The sequence below is a fragment of the Ambystoma mexicanum genome, chromosome 13, assembly GCF_040938575.1.
Source record: "Ambystoma mexicanum isolate Mex_15411 chromosome 13, UKY_AmexF1_1, whole genome shotgun sequence".
Taxonomy (NCBI): Eukaryota; Metazoa; Chordata; class Amphibia; order Caudata; family Ambystomatidae; genus Ambystoma; species Ambystoma mexicanum.
The window spans coordinates 693,083,058-693,101,684 of NC_090938.1; the positions used below are offsets into that span (position 1 = coordinate 693,083,058).

An 18,627-nucleotide genomic window follows, 5' to 3' on the forward strand; every position below is an offset into this window, starting at 1 on the left:
CAGTCTCGGTTGTGCACAATCGGGTCACCTATGTTTTAACATGGTGGCTCCTTTCTTTTTTCACAATTTCTATCATGGTTGTTCTTTGTTAGTCATTCTACCATTCTGGGAGTGGGAGGTCTGTATGTGTGTTTTGCCTTTGGCAGGAACCCTTGGGTGTGCCCACCTAGGCTACAGTGTAGTCTAGGCAGGCAGGAAGTGAGGGAGGAGTTGTTCACTCCCCTGCCCTTTGTTTTCCAGAGTGCCTGATTGAAACCAGTTCCCACTGGGGGTGGGGGCTGGCTGTCCTGATTGGACAGCCACCTGCCCCTTTATGTAACATGTTGAGAGTTTGCAGAGGAATGTGTGGGAATACTGAATAACAGGTGAGGTTCCTGAGGTGAAAGGCAAGTCGACCACTGGAAACTGAAGTAACCCAAGTTGACGATGACCAGAGACGCCTGCAGACCCTTCTCATCACTACCATGAAGCGACCACTGCTGTCTTCTTGCCCCCGATTTCTACTCGACAAAGGAGCTCTGAAGAGGGTGTCTCCTTCCCTTTGGCTGGTGAGACCAACCAGCCCTGAGGCGAACTACAAATTGAGCCATCTCTGAGGTGCTGTGCCTCTCTGGAGCTGCAGACCGTGAATACCAGGACGTCCGGCCCATTTGCAGTGCAACGTCTTTGTAACGCTGAATCCGTCCAAGTCTTTGCTGAGCTCCAGGTGAACCTCCAGAGACCTGATCCGAGTCATCTGAAGTCCCCTCACCAGAGTGCAGGACTCCAGAATCGAAGAAGATCAACTGGGCGAATACCGTCCGTTGTTGGTGTTGAGAAAAAGGTGCCAAAACCACCAACTGACCAAGAAGACTGAAGAAATTCATGCCAAGAGTCCTCTCTCAAGACTGCTGCTGGGACATCCCATGAGTCCTTCCTTTCATCCCCAAACCGAATCGGGAGACCGGGTCCATCACTGCAGCACAGAGGAGAATCCAGCTAAAAGCATTTCTTCTAACCTAATGTAATGTGAGGTGAAAAGGTACAACTTACCTTGAACCAAGAAGTCGCTCCGAGTGACGAAGAAGATACGCATGAAGAAGAGGTGTCCAGAGTGTCCACTCTGCCTCAGACCCAAGCTGTCCACCAAGTATAGTTTCTAGAGACTAAAAGTATCCTGAGGAACTTTTGCTGTTCTGCTGCTTCTAAAGACTTTATATCCACACCGAACTGACTTTTTCATATAGTTAGGGATTGGACTTTTAAAGCGGTTGTTTGCCGTAAAGTGTCTTTGGAATGTTAAGCTCTGCTGCTGTGTGATTAACCAACCTTTTTCCTTCCTAAAAGACTTTATCCTATGTGGTTTTTCTATCTAAATACAATTAACCTGATAGGTATGATACAGACGACAAAGTAGAATAATTAATGAAAAAAACATAAAAACCAATATGATGCAAAAATGGCAATTAAAAAGAAGGAATTTGGAGGGGAAATAAGGTCAATAAAAAATTATCCTTATTTGAACGAGATAGATTGGTCCATAAAAATTAAAAAGTATGGATGAAGGCATATAAATTTAACCTCCAAAATGTTAATTGGCAAATACGTTTAAAGTTATGTAGGACACATGACGGCAAAAACATTTGGTATCTTTACCGTCAATTTATAATGGAAAAAGATAATACCGATGTAAATATAAGTTCTTCTTTAGAGACTAGGAAAGAGTTCTTAGTGACTAGGTATTTTAATGACAATAAGTCTGTCCCGATCATAGAGATCCAGTGGACAGGGAATTAACTGATATCCAGTTTGGGTGGACAGATGTATTAGAAACTATTAAACATATGAAATCTTCGAGAGCCTCGGGGCCAGATCAACTGGCGAACATAGTTTTAAAGAGAAACCCAGAGAAATGGGCTACTATATAACATGAACTCTTTACCGCTAGTTGGAAATTAGGAAATATATCAGATAGTTGGAGGAAAGCAATTTCTATCCCCGTGTATAAAAAAGGGGGAAGAGCGAGTCCAGAAAACTATAGGTTATTGGCCATGTCGGATTTCAGTTGTAACATTTTCTGTACTTTAATATTGCAACTTGTGAATAGATGGAGTAGTGAAAATGATTTGATACACACTTTCCAGGAAGGGTTCAGAGCGAGACATAGTACTATTGACAATATCTTGACTCTTAATATGCTTGTTGCGGAAGCAATGAGAAATAAAACAAAATTATATACCAGTTTTATTGATTTTAGCAGGACATTCGATTGTGTTGATAGGGGAAGACTCTGGGGCAAACTAGTAGGATTCAAAATCTGCCCTATAGTCCACCACTTTCTAATGGAGATGTACAAAGATACTACAGTGGTGATGCACCTGAATACAGGTAAGGAGAGAACTAGCCCTATTAACACCAATTTGGGATTGAAACAAGGGTGTGTTACCTCTCCCACTCTGTACAAATGATATGGAGGAAAGATTCGAAGAAATTAAGAATTTCCCACCAAAAATTGGAGACACGGCCATTTGTTGGTTATCGTATGCTGACGATACGATTCTGATAGATAACCTCTGTAATCCTATAGGGGTTTTATCAAATGCTCTCCATATGTATGCTAAAGAAAATAATTTAAGTATAATTTTGAATAAAACTCTGGTATTTAATATTTGGAAATAGAGGCACCAACAACAAAATTGAAAAATATCTATGGAAAATTGATAATAGGATCATAGAGGAAGTGGAAATATACCCGTATGATAATAAAAAATGTTCCACCAATAGATCATTATGTGGACATTATAGAAAAGAAGGTAATAAAGAAATGGAACATCATGAGAGCATTTATATCTTGAGAAGGGAGAATATTCCATTGAAGGCCTATATAAAACATGTATTGTATCTAATGCCATGAAGGCAATAGAGACAATTGAAACTAAGCACATGAGAAACATAGATAAAACAGAGGCTAAATTATGAAGGCCAGTGTTAACACTGGGTAAATCTACTCCAGTAGAGGGAATACGTCGAGAATTGGGATTGATATTCTGGTCGACTCTATGGAAGATAAGGTGCTGCAAGCTGTTTACAAAAATGACATTAGATGCTGAGTTTCCTAATAGCTTTTTGAATAATCTGGGGAATGAAATGATAAAGGATGCCAGAATAATGTTGTTCTTAAAGATTTAACTAAGATTGTGTTAAGCTTTTTGAAAGAGATAAACTTGAAGTTACCTGTGGAATGTAACAGTCTTCAGCCTTGGTATAGTAAACTTAGTAATAAAGCTATCCAATGGGATTCAAACAAGAACTCGGATAGTTTGGGAGAAAATAGCAGATTCTCTATATATAGTCTCCAAGGGATGATTGCAAACAAACCTTGTAAATATATATTAAAGGTGAGCAATAGAGAGTTCAGTAGATTTATAATGATGCTGAGATTCAATATGCTACCCTGTCTTGAATATATCGGCTGTTGGAAGAAAATACCCAGAGAAAAAAGATTATGTCGATTCTGCAAAGTGGAGGTGGAAACTGCAAGACACGTGCTCACTACATGCTATAAATTGAGTAAATGGTATGCAGCAGGATATAAAGACCTAGTTTGGGATAACAGAATGATTGAATCAGACCAGTATATTTATGGCAGACCCATTGGTTTATATAGGTGCTGTCTTCTATATCTGGAAAATAATTGTATTAGTATGGGATAAACTGGGAGTGTAGGAATGATAGATGTGCTGTATATATCTTTTTAAATATGATTTTTTTGTCCTTTTTTAAATATGAATTATTTTTTCCTTTTTATATGGCATGGTATAAAAAGCATACTAGATGTAAAGTTTAATTAATGAATTGTAAATGGAGATGGCATTGTTATATAATGTGCATTTTAATGATTTTATAAGAATTTAATGTATGATATATTTTATTATGTGTTTTCTAAAGTGTTTAAGGTTTTTATTAACCAATATACACTAAAAAAAAAAAATACAATTAATGTATATCTTTGTCTTAACACGAGTGTACGGTCGTACTGATAATACAGTAGAACTGTCATTGGTGTCAAACTCTGTAACAATTGTACCGCGAGCAACGGCCACTGAAGCAGTGTCCTTTGAAAAGTGTGTTTTAAGTATTCCTAAGTGTGTTGGTGAGCTAAGCATTTAACAACCTTTCTTGTGTAAATATAATGAATGTATATTTTAATATTTTTAGTGTAAGTGTTTCTTTGGACTATTGTATTGACTGGGTTCAGTGCACTTAGCTACAGCTCACATCCTCCTCCTATGATGAGCCTGACTTCTCTGCCACTCTACCAAGGTTCCTTGAGTAGTACAGCCTTCTACTAAGAGTTGGGGACCTGTATGCCAAGGGATAGTTTTATGAAGTCTTACCTCAAGTGGACTTTAAGAAAACTCCCCTAACACCTATACTTAGCGTTTTCAATAAGCAGATACTTTATAAAGGCTGCTTTGGGTTTTCAATCTAATAAACCTCTGAAAGTTTACGGCTGGTGGAAGGATACATGCAGTGCAAGCAGAGGGGCCTAGCATCTTATTCAAGTAGCATGAAGATTGTAAAATTGCAACCCACATGAAACGGGTGCATCATTTTGTCATTCTGTCATTTGTTACATGTGACCAGTATCTAACAGCTTTGTTGTATGGCTCCTGAGGAGCATTATAGTGTGCATAAACCACATCCCCTTTACCAGTCTGATTCCTGTTCCTCCTTTTCATCCTCAGCCCATGGATACCGAAGGGGATCTGCCATTCCGTCCACGCACTGGGAAGGCTGCTGCAGCACCTCTACTGCCTGAAGTCGAAGCCTACCTCCAACTACTTTTGATTGTGTATTTAATGAATGCCAAACGCTACCCAGAGGTAAATCTATCCTAGACCGTTGGTTTGATTGTATCTTTGTCATTCAAAACATTGTTGCCTGCTATCATGGCATACGTTCCACACCCTTCGTCAGTTGCATTGCCCAATGTGTGAAAAGGGTCAGGAGTTTAAAATCCTGTTGGAGCCAGCCCGACACTCCTCAACTCTCACAGGTCTGCGTGGCCTTGCTTGTAAGGCTTTTTAATGTTGCACATACCAGAGTTTCCATTCATAGTATATTTTATTTTGCTGTTATATTACCTCATTCTTTGAAGGGGGTTTTGGTTCATTTTCATTACATTGTATCTGCTTTATTTCTTGACTGTGCTGAGATGCTGTCTGCAAGGGTTCCCAACTAGTTTCCCTTTTCCTGGCTCGATTCCATACTAGTCTTGGAACCTGATGTACACGTTCTACATGAAGTCAGTTTTTGAAATTCTTAGTCTGTCACTTCAAGGAAGTAGCCCACTTTTGCAACAACAAAAAGAAACATTCAAAAGGGTTCAGACCCTGCTTTAAAACAGGCATAGTGGATACAAAGGAGAAGATTATTGAAGGATGATAATGGTGTTTCCAAACCATCTTTCTACATTATCTAGACAATATATGGGGCAGAAGGGATCGGGGTAAAGGGGATGTGAAGAGGGGGTGGGAGTTGGAGAAAGCATTGGAAGTTTGCACAGGTGGTTAACACTTCCCTGTCCCTCTCTGGAACCGCCCTGTATAAAAAAGGCCCTTCAAACATGACCGAATGCAGGCAGATTTAAGTAGAAGACCTAATTCGTAATTTCCATGTTGGCAATTGTTCAAAACTAAATGGGGTGATCGAAGCATGTGATCTCTCCTGTGCCTCAAATCCTGCATAATGGAATGTAAATACCTAAAAACAGCTGTACAGTCTTGAAATTATCCCAGATCTGTTGTCCCGCCTGTTTTCTTTCTCTCATCTGGGCTATGTGATGAAGCCCAATGCCTGATTGTGAGCAATTGGGTGCCCATGGTGGATGGGTGATTTCAACTGCTGTGTGACGCTGGGTCCGCAGGAGGTAAACTGGGGATCCCCTATTCCTTCCTGTAAATTCCTAGTACAAAATGCTCCAGTTACTGGTCACCCCTCAGGGTTTGGAGAATCTCCCCAAGAAGTGATTACTCCGGTTTGTTGTTACTCCCAGTACCAGGAGACCATGCTTATCAGCCATGGTCCTACATGTTTCCAATCCATTTTGCAATTCATATTGCAATAAGACTCTCATGCAAAAGGACTTGTGAAAGGGTTTTAATTTGACTCTATCCCGCCCTGCCCACTTTCCTGTATCTTTGCTGCCTCTTGCGGTGGGGGGATTGGGAGGGGGTAGAGGACACTCCGAAACCCTGCCTATCTACCCCACCACTTTCAGCCCAATTGCCTTATCCAGGGCCCCCTGGAAATCTCACCTTTCCCCAGTCTGTGCGCTCCTCACCACTCCTTCACTGGCTCAAGGTCTCCTATCCCATTTGCCCTCCACGCTTTGCACTGGATTACGTGCAAAAAAGTTCTCTCCACAATACATGGCATGCAACTCTCTCCCAGCCCATCATATGCCGTGGCCCCCTGAACACCAAGAAATGGTTTGTCAAGGGAGCGTGGCAACAAGGAGGAGATTGCAGACTGTTCTGTTCAGAGAAAATGATGATGCACGGTAGTGCACCAGAGGAAGTTGTAAGACACAGTTGTTAGGAAGGTTTTGCACAATCCTCTGGTGTGGGTTATATAGCCATCTAACTAAAGCCTTTCAGTATTCCAAGCAGAAGCAAAGACCAGAACTCTCTGAGGGTAGTAGCTGTGGCAGAACAGTCAGGTTTATAGGGAAGTCGTTATTCCACACCGATAACCAAGGAGAAAACACCACACATTAAATACAGTTCATGTAAAAAACGGTAAAGGTAATTTAAGATGTAGCTCAATCCTACCATTAAAATGTAAGGTCACTATCTAGGCTCAAGGACATTCATTATAGGCTATGAAGGGGGAAGAAAAGGGATCCTAAACAACAGTAACGCAGATTAAAGTAATTATCTGAATCCCATGTGCCAACACTAACCTCTAGGCCATAGTATATGAACTAATGCAAATGTGCATCGTATCGTAAAGGTAGGATCTAGCAGGGGAACCCATTATAGCACTTTCCATGGGCCCCCAAAAGTGAGAGTACATTTAGACTCACTGCACCAACTTGTTAAAGAAAAAGTTGATACCTTAATAAATTAGATCATTAATTTCAGTGGCACAAGCTAAAATTTCCATACTTTGGCCTAAAACTCACTGGATGCAAAGGTAACCCAGGGAAAAAACCCACAGGCTAGTAAATGCTGCCAATGTCCTTTTAACAGGGGTCCAGGTAAGTTCAAACATTCCCCATCATATTTATCTGAACCAAGTCAATGGGCACAGCTGTGGTTATGGGGAAAAGTAAGGCCGCTACCAGCTGTACCCCACATATGTAGAGAAGATAGCACCCAAACCTAGGGGACACCAGAGGAGACCCTCTTGACCAGCTTCTGTGCCGGGTTTGAGAACCAGCAACCCCAAGTAGAGATGCAGCCATGCAGTATTCAGCCGAATAGAAATTATGACAAAACATGGTTGTATGGGACATGCAGAAACCTTAAACCCCAGACTGCGGGGTTCACTGGGAGTGGGACAGGGGAGGAGGTAGTGTCTTGAATAACCCACTAAACCCAGGCCCACAGATAGGTACTTGCGGATCCCGAAAAGACAGTTAAAGAAGGACTAAAAAACCGGGTACAGAATACAGATCTTCTATTAAAAAGCAGTTTTCAGGCTATGGTAATCCAATGGTAACCCGTTGACATGGACTCTGGATTAATGATGTCCCGGTTGGCCAAAAACAATAGTCTTCCTAGGAGTGGGACCCACCAGCCAGTAGTGGAAGCAACAGCAAAGATGGCTTCTAAGACTTGGGGAACTCCGCCTTGAGGATTCTTATGGTTCGGATGACAAAGAAGGCCAGCCAGCCAAACAGAATACGGTCCCTTGAAGTAGACTTTGGTAAAACAAGGAAATGGGCGACTTTCCCAGCATGGGCGACCCAGCCGACAAGGAGGACAAGATAAGCAAGAGCCCAGGAAGGACACCCGGCAACCGAAAATCAAAACCCGATCGAAGGTACAGATGCATAAACCCAGCTATCATGGCCAAACTTGATCTAAAAATTCAGCAGCAGCAAAATAAGCAGCAAAATCTCTGCAGCCTTGCAAGAAAAATCCAGCATTATCTGAGGTTCCGGATCTCCCCTAGATAAACCCACACTCATGAGTTAGCCTAAGCCAGCCCTCCTATCACACACCAAGGCTTGTAACTAAGGTTTTGTCCCCACAAAACACAACATTTAAGGATCGCCCACAAGGGGCGGGGACTGCTTGCTGGACCAGCTTTTTGTCTTCGAACTGGATGGTGGTCGCTGCAGTGCGGCCTCCCTACAAAATCCTCTTGTTTCAATTGCCTTAAGGTTGGAATCTGCCTAGCCTGGGAGAGTGGTGGTGTCACTGCTACTCTGGCTCAGCTCTGTCTTGGCCCATCCTATGTCACCTCCAACTGCTGCTCCTGTCATGGAACAATTATTTGCTGGTTGCCCCAATGAAGTATTTTCCATTGCTTCTAATGCCTGCTGGGGTAGTTGTCATGGGTACGTGAGTTATCCATCTTTTTGGTTGTGTAAGTTGTCGCTAGTCGAGGCGTCCAATCCCATTTTTTTACCAGACTTTTCCCGACCAGTAAAACTCACACCCCACTGCTTATTACCATTTGTCTTTCATATGTTGCAATTCTGCTCTGATCCATTTAATTGCATTTATTTGTGGTTGTTTTATGGGGGCAAGCGCCATATTCCCACACCTACATACTCCCTATTTTCCTCGCCCTGTCTCTTTTCACCCTGTAAAGATTGTGTGGAAAATGTGGTGAAATGGCTGCAGAAAAATGGGAGGCTACCATCCTGCTCGGCTGCTTCTGTCATTTTACTGTTGGTCTCAAGCCTGCAGGTGAAGCTCTTATTGGTGGTGATGATGATGAGGGGAAGGGGCGGGGAGGGTCCTCTGGTGTTCCTGGGAACTGGCTGCCTATTTGGCTGCAACGGTAGGATAGTACTTGTGCTCACATGACTGTCTCCCTTAACCATTACCTATGGAAATGCTTGGTCCATAGAAATCGATGATAAATCCCACTGTTTTGTACTTCTGAAAATGGGAACTTACCTCGACTTAAGCATTTTTGTCTGATGCACTTTGGGTCCCTGGATTTGTCTACCCAGAATTGTGACTTTAGAACGTACCAGTGATTTATTTAGGGACTGTAATGTTATAAATCTAGACAGTTTACTTTTTTCCCATTGGATAACATTGGACACTTCAGTGAATTAGGACTTCTTCCAGCAACAGACACGATAGAATAGTGGCTGCAGACTCTGTAGGATTTTCTCTCTATTCTTTTAATAGATTAACCTGATATACAATTGGCGGTCAGGTTGGGAAATGTTGTCGTTACAAGGGCCAGTTTGTTCTAATACCTCATGTGGTCCGTGCCACTTAGAGATTCATTTATTTTCAGAAGTTGGCAACAATACCAATATCTTTTGGCCTATTGACAAAAATCTTAAGGAAACTCTTGTCATATAAGGCTTTCTGTTGTTCCTGTGCCTCGGCCATATGGGTCTGAACTAAAGACCTAACTACCTGCATGTATTCTTTTAGCTGGTTTGCAGTTTGGGAGAGCGGAATTGGGGGTTCTTCCCAGGTTTCTCTCAACATATCGGAGGATAGCTCAGCAGCATTGTGTTCACCTTGAAAGCAAGACGACACGAAGCAACATAAGTTCGATCCCCGGGTCCGCACTTGGAAACCTCTGGGGATTTAAGCGCGTTATAAATATGCAACTAAGACGAAAAAAAAAAACAATTACGCAAAAAAAAAAAACAATTCCTGTAACAGCGCCTCGATGCCCACGGGCTGTGTGAGCGCTTTAAAAAGGCAAATAAATATTTAGGATATCTCGGGGGTTCCCGCCCATAAAGTAATTTGAATGGGGAGAATCCTGTAGAAGCCTGGGGAGTCTTCCTTACTGAGAAGAGAGCCCAGGGTAGTATTTGATCCCAATTTCTGCCATCCGGTTCTACTAGTTTTCGTAACATGGTGTTCAGGGTCGTGTTAAACCTTTCGACAAGCCTATGTGTTTTTGGGTGATATACTGAGGTTCGTAGAGCAGTGATATGTAACAGCTTTTTCACTTCCCCCATGCGTTGCTCATGCATATAGAGCACTGATCTGTCGAGATTTATTTGGTAAACCCTACTTGTGAAAAGAAAGGGAGTAGGTGTTTCAAGATCTATTGGGCGGTGTTCGCTCTGAGGGGAAAGGCCTCTGGATATCGGGTGGCATAATAAACTATCAACAAGATTTATTTGTTCCCTAACTTTGTTTCCAAGGGGCCCGCAATGTCCATGCCAATTCTTGAGAATGGGACTTCGATGATTGGAAGTGACTGTAAGGGGCCTGGTGGAGGTAGGTGTGTACTGCTCTTTTGGCAGATTGCATAAGACTGAACAACAATCTTAATGTCAGCATGAATTCCAGGCCATTAAAATGTATCCAGGATTTGGGCCCGAGTTCTGGTCTGTTTGAGATGACCTCCTGTCAGATGGGAATGGGCTATTTCCAGGACCACCTGCTTATGACTTTTAGGGATGACTTCAATCACTCAACACACAATCTGAAGTATGGACACTAGCAGGTGCGCTGGTCATGTGGGTGGGGATAAGGAGCATGCGAAGTTATTGAGGGAGCGGACGGAGGGGACAGCTAAATGCTCAAGGGGCCTCGAATGCAAAACGGGCACATACCTTCTGAGGCACAGGGTGCGCAAGCACCCCGTCGTGTACGATTACACAAGCCCAACTGGTCAATCCAGGGTAGAGATACCAACTAACCAATACCACTAACAATTTCCTTCTCTGCATACACCTCTCAAACTCCAAACCAAACACAACCACAAACCTCCAGCACAAACTTCACTACACTGCAACAACAAAACAAAAACACACATAGACTCGCACATCAGCACACGACGGCTGCATACACCCCAGGCCCAGCCGACGGAACCACCGGGCTGAGGCTGCCAACAGTACATCACTGCAATCTTGCACTTTTCCAGCCTTCACCCACTAACCCACCTCTCCCTCCCTCTTTCAGAGCCGCCAGAGCGCCAGGGGACCACTCCGGTGGTGATAGTGCGCGGTACAAATGTCCTTTAACATTAACATGACTAACTGGGTTTGTACTATGCCCTCTGAAGTGTTCTCCCCAGTATAGTAACCTATGTTTTAAGAAGAAAAAAGGTCTTCTCTCTCACAGCCCTCTTGATCGGGTACAATTTGCAAAAAGGCTTCAGCCAACAATGGGTCGTTCCTTTTGGCAAACGCTAGGTTTGGAAGAGTTTGTTTCCTCTTCCTTGCCCCTTCTGGGCTCGGGAGGGTTGTCGGGTGTCTTAGCCTCCCCGAAGCCTTCGGTACCTCGATGTGTTAACTCCTTCCCAGCCTCTTCCTGTACCCTAGGGAACACTGCTCTCTCGAGCACGCCTTCTACAATTTTATCCCCCTGGTGGATTTGGAAGGGATCCTTTGCATGGTGCTGTAACAACACTTTAATGTTACCCCCGAAGTCTGGATCAATAAGCCCTTCTAGTACATCAATTCCGAACTTCCATGCTAGACCTGACTTGGGAGCTAATCTGATGTAGGTATTTGAGGTGCAATCAAAATCAGATTAGTGGGTATCGGTCTTCTTTTGCCTGGTGGTGGGGGAATTATCTCTTCCCTACTGCTACAAATATCAAGCCCAATAGAGCCCTTTATGGCTACCAAAGGATCTGATGCTCTTGGAGTTCTCAAATATTAGGCTTCCCCATCTTGTATGGTTTAACCGCATCTCGCCGCTGACACCATTTGTGAAGGCATCATGAGTCCTACACGACAACAGGTAAAAGTGCTTCAACACAGTTTTATTAACACAAAATGCAGGGTGGATTAATGCCTTACTTGCCATACGCTAAGGTGGGATTTCCTTACCTAAACAAAACTAAGGATCAAAGTAAAACTTTGGTCTGTGTCCAAAAACCTACACTTGCCCTCAACTAACTGCAGACAATGTGTAGGGATGTCGGCATCAAAAGGAATAGTGTTCAAAGCAAAGTTCAGAGCTTCTTCCAGCTCTCAGGCTTGTAATCTGCTCCCCTTCCCCAAGTTCAGAATAGTTAATCAAGCACAGGGTTTTCCTTCCCCAAGAGTTCCAGCGTTCAAACAAAAAAACACCAGGGTTTTCTTTGCCTACAATTTCACATCTTCCAGCTTTAAAAACACTTGGCTTCAAAATCACAAAAAGGTCTTTGCACAACACAAGATTCTTTATTGGTGTTTTCAGTGGCTTTTGGATTCAGGGGCACCCGCTCTAGGTGCAGTTGTCGGACCACACGGTCAACTCATTACAGGTCACACAACTGGTACCCCTCCTTGACTGCTTTTCCATTAAAGGATAGTTCCGGGACTTTTTTTTTATTGTTCCTATGGTTCGGCCATGTGTTTTTAAGCATAAATCGGTAGATCGTAGAAAACTTTCCTATGGACCTTACCCGACTTTTCGTCCATTAACGCACTCAAAAACATCCGCCATTTTATGATAATCCTCTCACTTGCCGCATCGCCCTGGCTCACCTGCTTTTGCGGCACTAAATCAAATCCCCCGCCCCTGAAACAGACTTGATCAAAACATTCATATTCCCCGCCTCTATCCGTGACGTGACTGTGCTGCGTAGGCAAACGCGCCCAGGCGTCTTCTACGCGACTCCACACAGAACTAGGAAATCAACACAGATGAGCTCAAACAACACAGCGCGCCACAATTGGGAATATGAAACTGTACTTTTAAATTAAACCGCAAGATTGTAAATTTGGTAAAGTACATTTATTTGACATCAAATGTTTTGAGAATATTCAGCGATTAGCATTTTTATTTGCTCACGTTCCAAAAAGTTTGTTTCGAGGCACACTATGTTCCTTTGCTGTACACAGGGTCTTAGATCATCTCACAATACAGCGCCACAATTCGGAATATGAAACAGTGGTTTAAAAGCAAACAGCAAGATTGTACATTTGGCAAAGTACATTTATTTGACATCAAATGTTTTGAGAATATTCAGCGATTTGCATTTTTATTTGCTCACGTTCCGAAAAGTTTGTTTCGAGGCACACGATGTTCCTTTGCTGTACACAGGGTCTTAGATCAATTAATTTTTATTTGCTCTCGATCCAAAATATTTCGTCTTGAGGCAAGCGATGTTCGTGTGCAGTAGACAGGGTGTTGGTTTACGATAAAATAAGCTCTTCGGTCGCACTGATAATCGCATGGCTATTCCAAGAACGAGGCACTCGGGCACCACAACGGTCTGTATGTTGCATCTAGCCGTTAGTACCGCGTAAGGGCATACTTGTACTTGGCGATCGTCCCACAAAATGGTCAGGGTGCTAACGTTGTTCACGCGGAGAAGCAACTGGCGATTATAGAAGCCATCCGCCGGTGTCTGGTACTCGTGACACAGACAATAATGGACGATGTATCTATTTGAAAAACATAAAAAAAGGAAATTAGTCTCACCATCAGATCTTTATTAAAATTATTCATTTTATATATTAGGTCTGGAAATTATTTCATAGCTAGGACAGTGCAACTGGGTTTTATACGTCAAGGGGGGGCTGTAGGATACTGAGACAGTCCCCCAGTGCAGGGGTTGACAGGGAGTGCAGGTGGAGAGTGGAAGGGCCCAGGACCGAGGTCGCAGACAGTGGACAAGTTGTAGCAGGGGAGAGGGAGAGAGAAAGCAGAAGCAAAGAGGAAGGTTTGGAGGTGCTTCCGTAAAAGGAGACGGTTCTCCCCAAGATAGTGCGCGGTACAAAACAATATGCCATTTATATTTTTATGATGCTCAACTTCCATGAAGACATTTCTTAATCCACACTTAGCACAGAGTTTGAAGAGGCTTCGACTTTCCTTCTTCTCTTCAGTCATGGCTGAAAGGAGTGAAGTGGGCCCAAGGCCGGGCCGTCTCGAAACTTGATCTGGCAGTGGATAAGTATCTTCGCCGATAGCAGATCTCTGCTACCGGTCTCCGTCCTTCGTCAAGGACGATTAACTGTTTTGGACACAAATTCTAAAAAACGCGAAATTAGCTTGGAGAGCAACTTTCCCAACACTGAAGCTTGCAGTAAATGTCTGAAGATGGCCACCAGTGATGAAGCCTAGGGAGAGGACTGTCATCGGATGGGGGCAGTATGACCCAGAGTACAGTGTTTGGTTTAGAGGAGAAATACAGTTTTTGAAAGTGAAATTGTTTTTTCTTTTACCGAGGATTCTCAGCCTGATGACGGGGAATATTCATGAGAATGTGAATCTATGCTGGAGAACAATAGTTACAGGTAAGTAACTTAAACCTTTTCTCATGTTCCCCCAGAAGCTCACTGTCTCCAGAGCCCTGGTAACGGCCTCTTTATCCATCTGCCTTTCTCGACTCTCTGCAACTAATCCAGAACAGGACTGCAAACTTATCCTTGGCCTCAAGCCCAGGGATCGTATCTCTCCAGGACTGAAATCTCTGCACTGGCTCCCAGTGGCTGCAAGGATTAAGTTAAAAAAAACCTCTGCATCGTCCACCAGGCCTTCTGGCGCCTGGGGCCCGAATACCTTCAACTCTCCCTTCTCGAGCTCTTCGCTCATCCGCGTCTAACTCCCTCAGGGTCAGGCGCTTCTCCAAGCAACGAGTTGGTGGTAGATCTTTCTTCGGCTGGTGCCTCCCTCTGGAACAGCCTCCATTAAACTTGAGGAGACCCATCTCCAGTTCCGGAAGCACCTCAAAACCTTTCTCTTTGCTTTTGCCTTTTCTCCTTCTCTCCTCTGCTGACCTCCTGGCTGTAACCGGAACTGCACTGACTATCTGGACACCCTTTGATCTCGGGCCCAGGTCCCTCCCCTCCCAGCGTCACACACCGGCACTGCCCACCTGGCAACCCATGCACTTGAGGACTGTTTCTGTATCCCTACAGTCCACCTACCAGCCCTTGACACCTGATGTATGCACTTACCCTGGCACTTGCCACTTGGTGGCCTTTACTACCTATTATCTTTTCCCATGTAAGGCACTTGTCCCTGCCCCCTTCCCATGCACTTGCGCGATCTGAATGACACCTGGTCTAGTAGGATCGCTGTACGTCCTCCCTTTGTTTCCCTCCCTTGCCTCGTTGCGCCTTTAAACACTTGTGTATAGGCGGGTTATAAATATGTTTTTACAATGAGCACAAACGGTGTTAAAGAATCTGCAGGTCCCGTCCAAGGGGGGTTACACAGCACCTAGCCCCCCCCCCCCCCCCACACTCCCCCTCTGGGGCAGACACACGTGAAAGGCGGAGGCAGTGCAGCTCCCCGGGAAGAGCTCATCAGCACTTTGCAGCCCCTCGGGTTGTGCACGCGCAGTGCATTGCCAGTGTTATGCACATCTCGGTCGCTTCTTTTCATGAGGTCAATTTCTACCGGTTTGTGACCTGGGAACGTCACAGTTCTATTCTTTTCTTCTTGTTTACTAGCTCCATCCAGTTCAATTTTTAATCTGCTAATCTGCGCGCATCAGAAGTGCATGGAAGTGCGGCTGTTGGGCTGAGTCGTGCTGCCAGTTTGGAATTTGGATTTGTGACTGTTGAAGCGGATCGCAAGGAGGAGGCGTCGGCAAGAGGAAGCTTGCATCTCCCTGCTAGCGCGTAACGCGCATTTCTGTGGACTTCGTTATTTTTTGGACTGCTGGGTATTTACGTTTTCACTCCTTTACTGAAGCATTTGTTTTGACTCAACCGCAGGTTGTGTCTAGGGAGTGAATAACTCTCTCTGGTTCTCTTTCCCACAGACACGCCCTTTGGGCCAGCCCACCGACAGCCCCTTCGCCCTCAGCCACTTCCTCTTCCTTAAAGGCACTGGTGCACACGCATCTCGCGCGCGCATCTGAAGTGCATGGAAGTGCGGCTGTTGGGTTGGGAGGAGGGGGTAGGTACTATTGTGGGCCTTGTTGATTTTGTTTGGGTGTCGGGGCTGCTGTGTTGGTTAAGGGGTGTGTGGTTTCAAGGTGATTTGGTATTTTTGAAGCTACATTCAGCTATAAGCACCCTCCAGTGTATGATATGGGGAAAGCTAAACTTCCGCCCCGCAAAGATGCACGGGCAGATTTATTTGTGGCAGTAAGTACTAGAAGGGCAAGTTTGGCGAGGGCAGCTACTCTACCACTGCCTGAGGCTAATGAGGAGGAGGCAGACCTACTTCAGTGTGCACAACAAGGTCCCCAGTTAGAAATTCAAGCTGAGGACCAAATTGATCCTTCGCAAGAGGCAGAATTTCTAAAAATTGCCCAAGAAGGTCCCTTCTGGAGAAAATGACCGAGGACTTGGTCGACTCCTCTCAATCACTTTTTGGGGAGGATGACTTAGGGAACCCTGACCTACATATAGGGATGGTAATTAACGGAAATAAAGAGCTTGTGAATATTCTTAAGTGTAATGGTAACGCAATAACTAATAGAAATAAAGAGCAAGAAAAGAGCCTTAAAACAAACCACAATAAAGGCTATGATAATCTGAACTATGACAAACTGCTGGACTTTTCTGGTGGTACTACTTTTGATAAGGAGAAGACAAACGAGGCAGGATCAAATTCCTCGCCTTTGGAATTCACGGTCATGATGACTATCTTTAACCGCTTAATTTTGTCGGAACTTCGTAAGCAAACGGAGGGTGTGGCAAATTTAATTACTGAAATTAAAATATTACCAGACAAATTATCAGACATATTGTTAAAATCTCTTTGGAAAGAGTGGGAAGGGAAGGGAAGATTGGCGGACCCTGCTAAAGAGCCCCCACAGGGAGAGATAATTATGGTTGACGCCACACAGGAATTGCCTCAAGTAGTGGTCGAGATGATGGGAAGTAGCTTATTGGAGGAAATTGTCACATCTGGTCCGGAGGTGATAACCGGGACTGAGGGGCATGTGGTTCCGTCGACTGACTTTAAACTATCTAAAAGACAGACCAAAAAAATGGCGAAACAAAACAAAAAAAATGCTAATAAAAATGGTATAATGGCTAAAACATCTAGAAAATTTAGGAGAAACATTAGTCATGATGAAATGGAGGAAGCTCCTATGAGAGGTAATATACAACAGCAGAAGAAAAAGAGTTCAATGGATGAGGGAAGGTCCTCCGATAAAATGAAGGATCAAGCCACACAAAGCTCATATATACAAGGTGAGCGACAACTTTGTGACGTTCTGAAAAATAAAAATACAAGTGATGAGGTTTATGAAATCTTTAATGTGGTTCCCCCTCAGGAAAATTCAACGATGAAGGGAGGGTCAGTTAATGAGAAAGACATCAATCATTGTATAAGCAAGGATGGGCACATGTCTAAAAATATCATGAAGACTAATGACACACATACTGAGAAGGCCCTGGTAAGGAATATAATACCCATTGCAGTTAAGGAGGGACTGGGGAATGGGGACTGGAAGATTCCCATGAGCAATGTTCTTAAAATTCATTCAAGCATGATCTTGGACGATCCCAGCCAGGAAGTGGGAGTGGAGACTGGGATGAAGCATCCTGGAGACTTGACCGGGGCTGTTATGAGGGGGGGGGGGTCCAGATGGGACACACCGCCCTCCCGGATAACCAGACATTGGAAGGCAATTTAAAGGAAAATGCAAACGATGAATCCCTCTATCAAAATATATTAAGAGTCTTAAGAGATAAACAACTGCAGGAGGTACCGAGCATGGGGAGGGACTTGAGTCAGAATAACATGGGGGAGGTGACTTATGAAGAAAATTGCGAAGGAGGGAGGGGCGTGGCCCATGGAAGGGAAAATGTGAGGAAGGAGAAGGAACAGCTACCTCAGGTTCATGTACTGGACCTGAAGGATCCGGTGAGACCGGACCTCCCGGCACTACTACTGACTACATTGTTTCAGGACCAGTACAACACCTCCTGAAATAGACCATATATTTTGTCTCTCTTGGGGCAGATTCCTAATTTAAGCTTAATTGAAACTTCGGACATATACCTGGTTGACTATATACATAGACAGAGGCTGGATTATGTCCGTATTGTGATACCGTCTCCATTGGTTAGAAATCTTATGATGAAGGAAGCAGAGGAATTGTATCGTAGGGGCTTTGATATTTTTGAATATGTACAGACCCTGCCGCATCCAAGTGGAACCTCTAGAAAGCTAGGTAGAGAACAGAGAGATAATCCTCCGAATATGTACGAAGGAGAAAGGAAGGAGGAGAGGGTAATGGACGAGTTACAGGATTGGAAATGGCTCGCCTTGTTCTTGAGAGAGTCCATTGATAATCTCAAAAAACTAGGGAAGCCTCTCTAGTAAAGAATAATTAAATTTTGAAACTGTTAACTGGAATTCGAGAGGGTCGACAAATCTCCTAAATAATGCGACTCTAATGGATGATCTGGTACAATATGACTTATTGTTCATTTAGGAAACCTGGTCAAAAGTCCCTCTATGTTGGGAGGGATTTATGGTTTGCTCTCTTTGTGCTCATGGTGGTGGTATGGGTCGCCCTAAAGGAGGCCTAGTTATTGCAGTAAAGAATCACTTGTATCCTACAATC

General features: G+C 43.9%; 1 protein-coding gene across 1 annotated transcript in view; it reads left to right on the top strand.

Annotated features, from left to right (window-relative positions):
- Positions 1 to 18,627, top strand: part of PSMD3 (proteasome 26S subunit, non-ATPase 3) — a 258,442-nt gene that overhangs the window by 54,059 nt on the left and 185,756 nt on the right. The window contains exon 3 of the mRNA XM_069634771.1: positions 4,728 to 4,865. Coding sequence (XP_069490872.1) covers positions 4,728 to 4,865 — 138 coding nt within the window. The remainder of the gene's footprint in view (positions 1 to 4,727; positions 4,866 to 18,627) is intronic.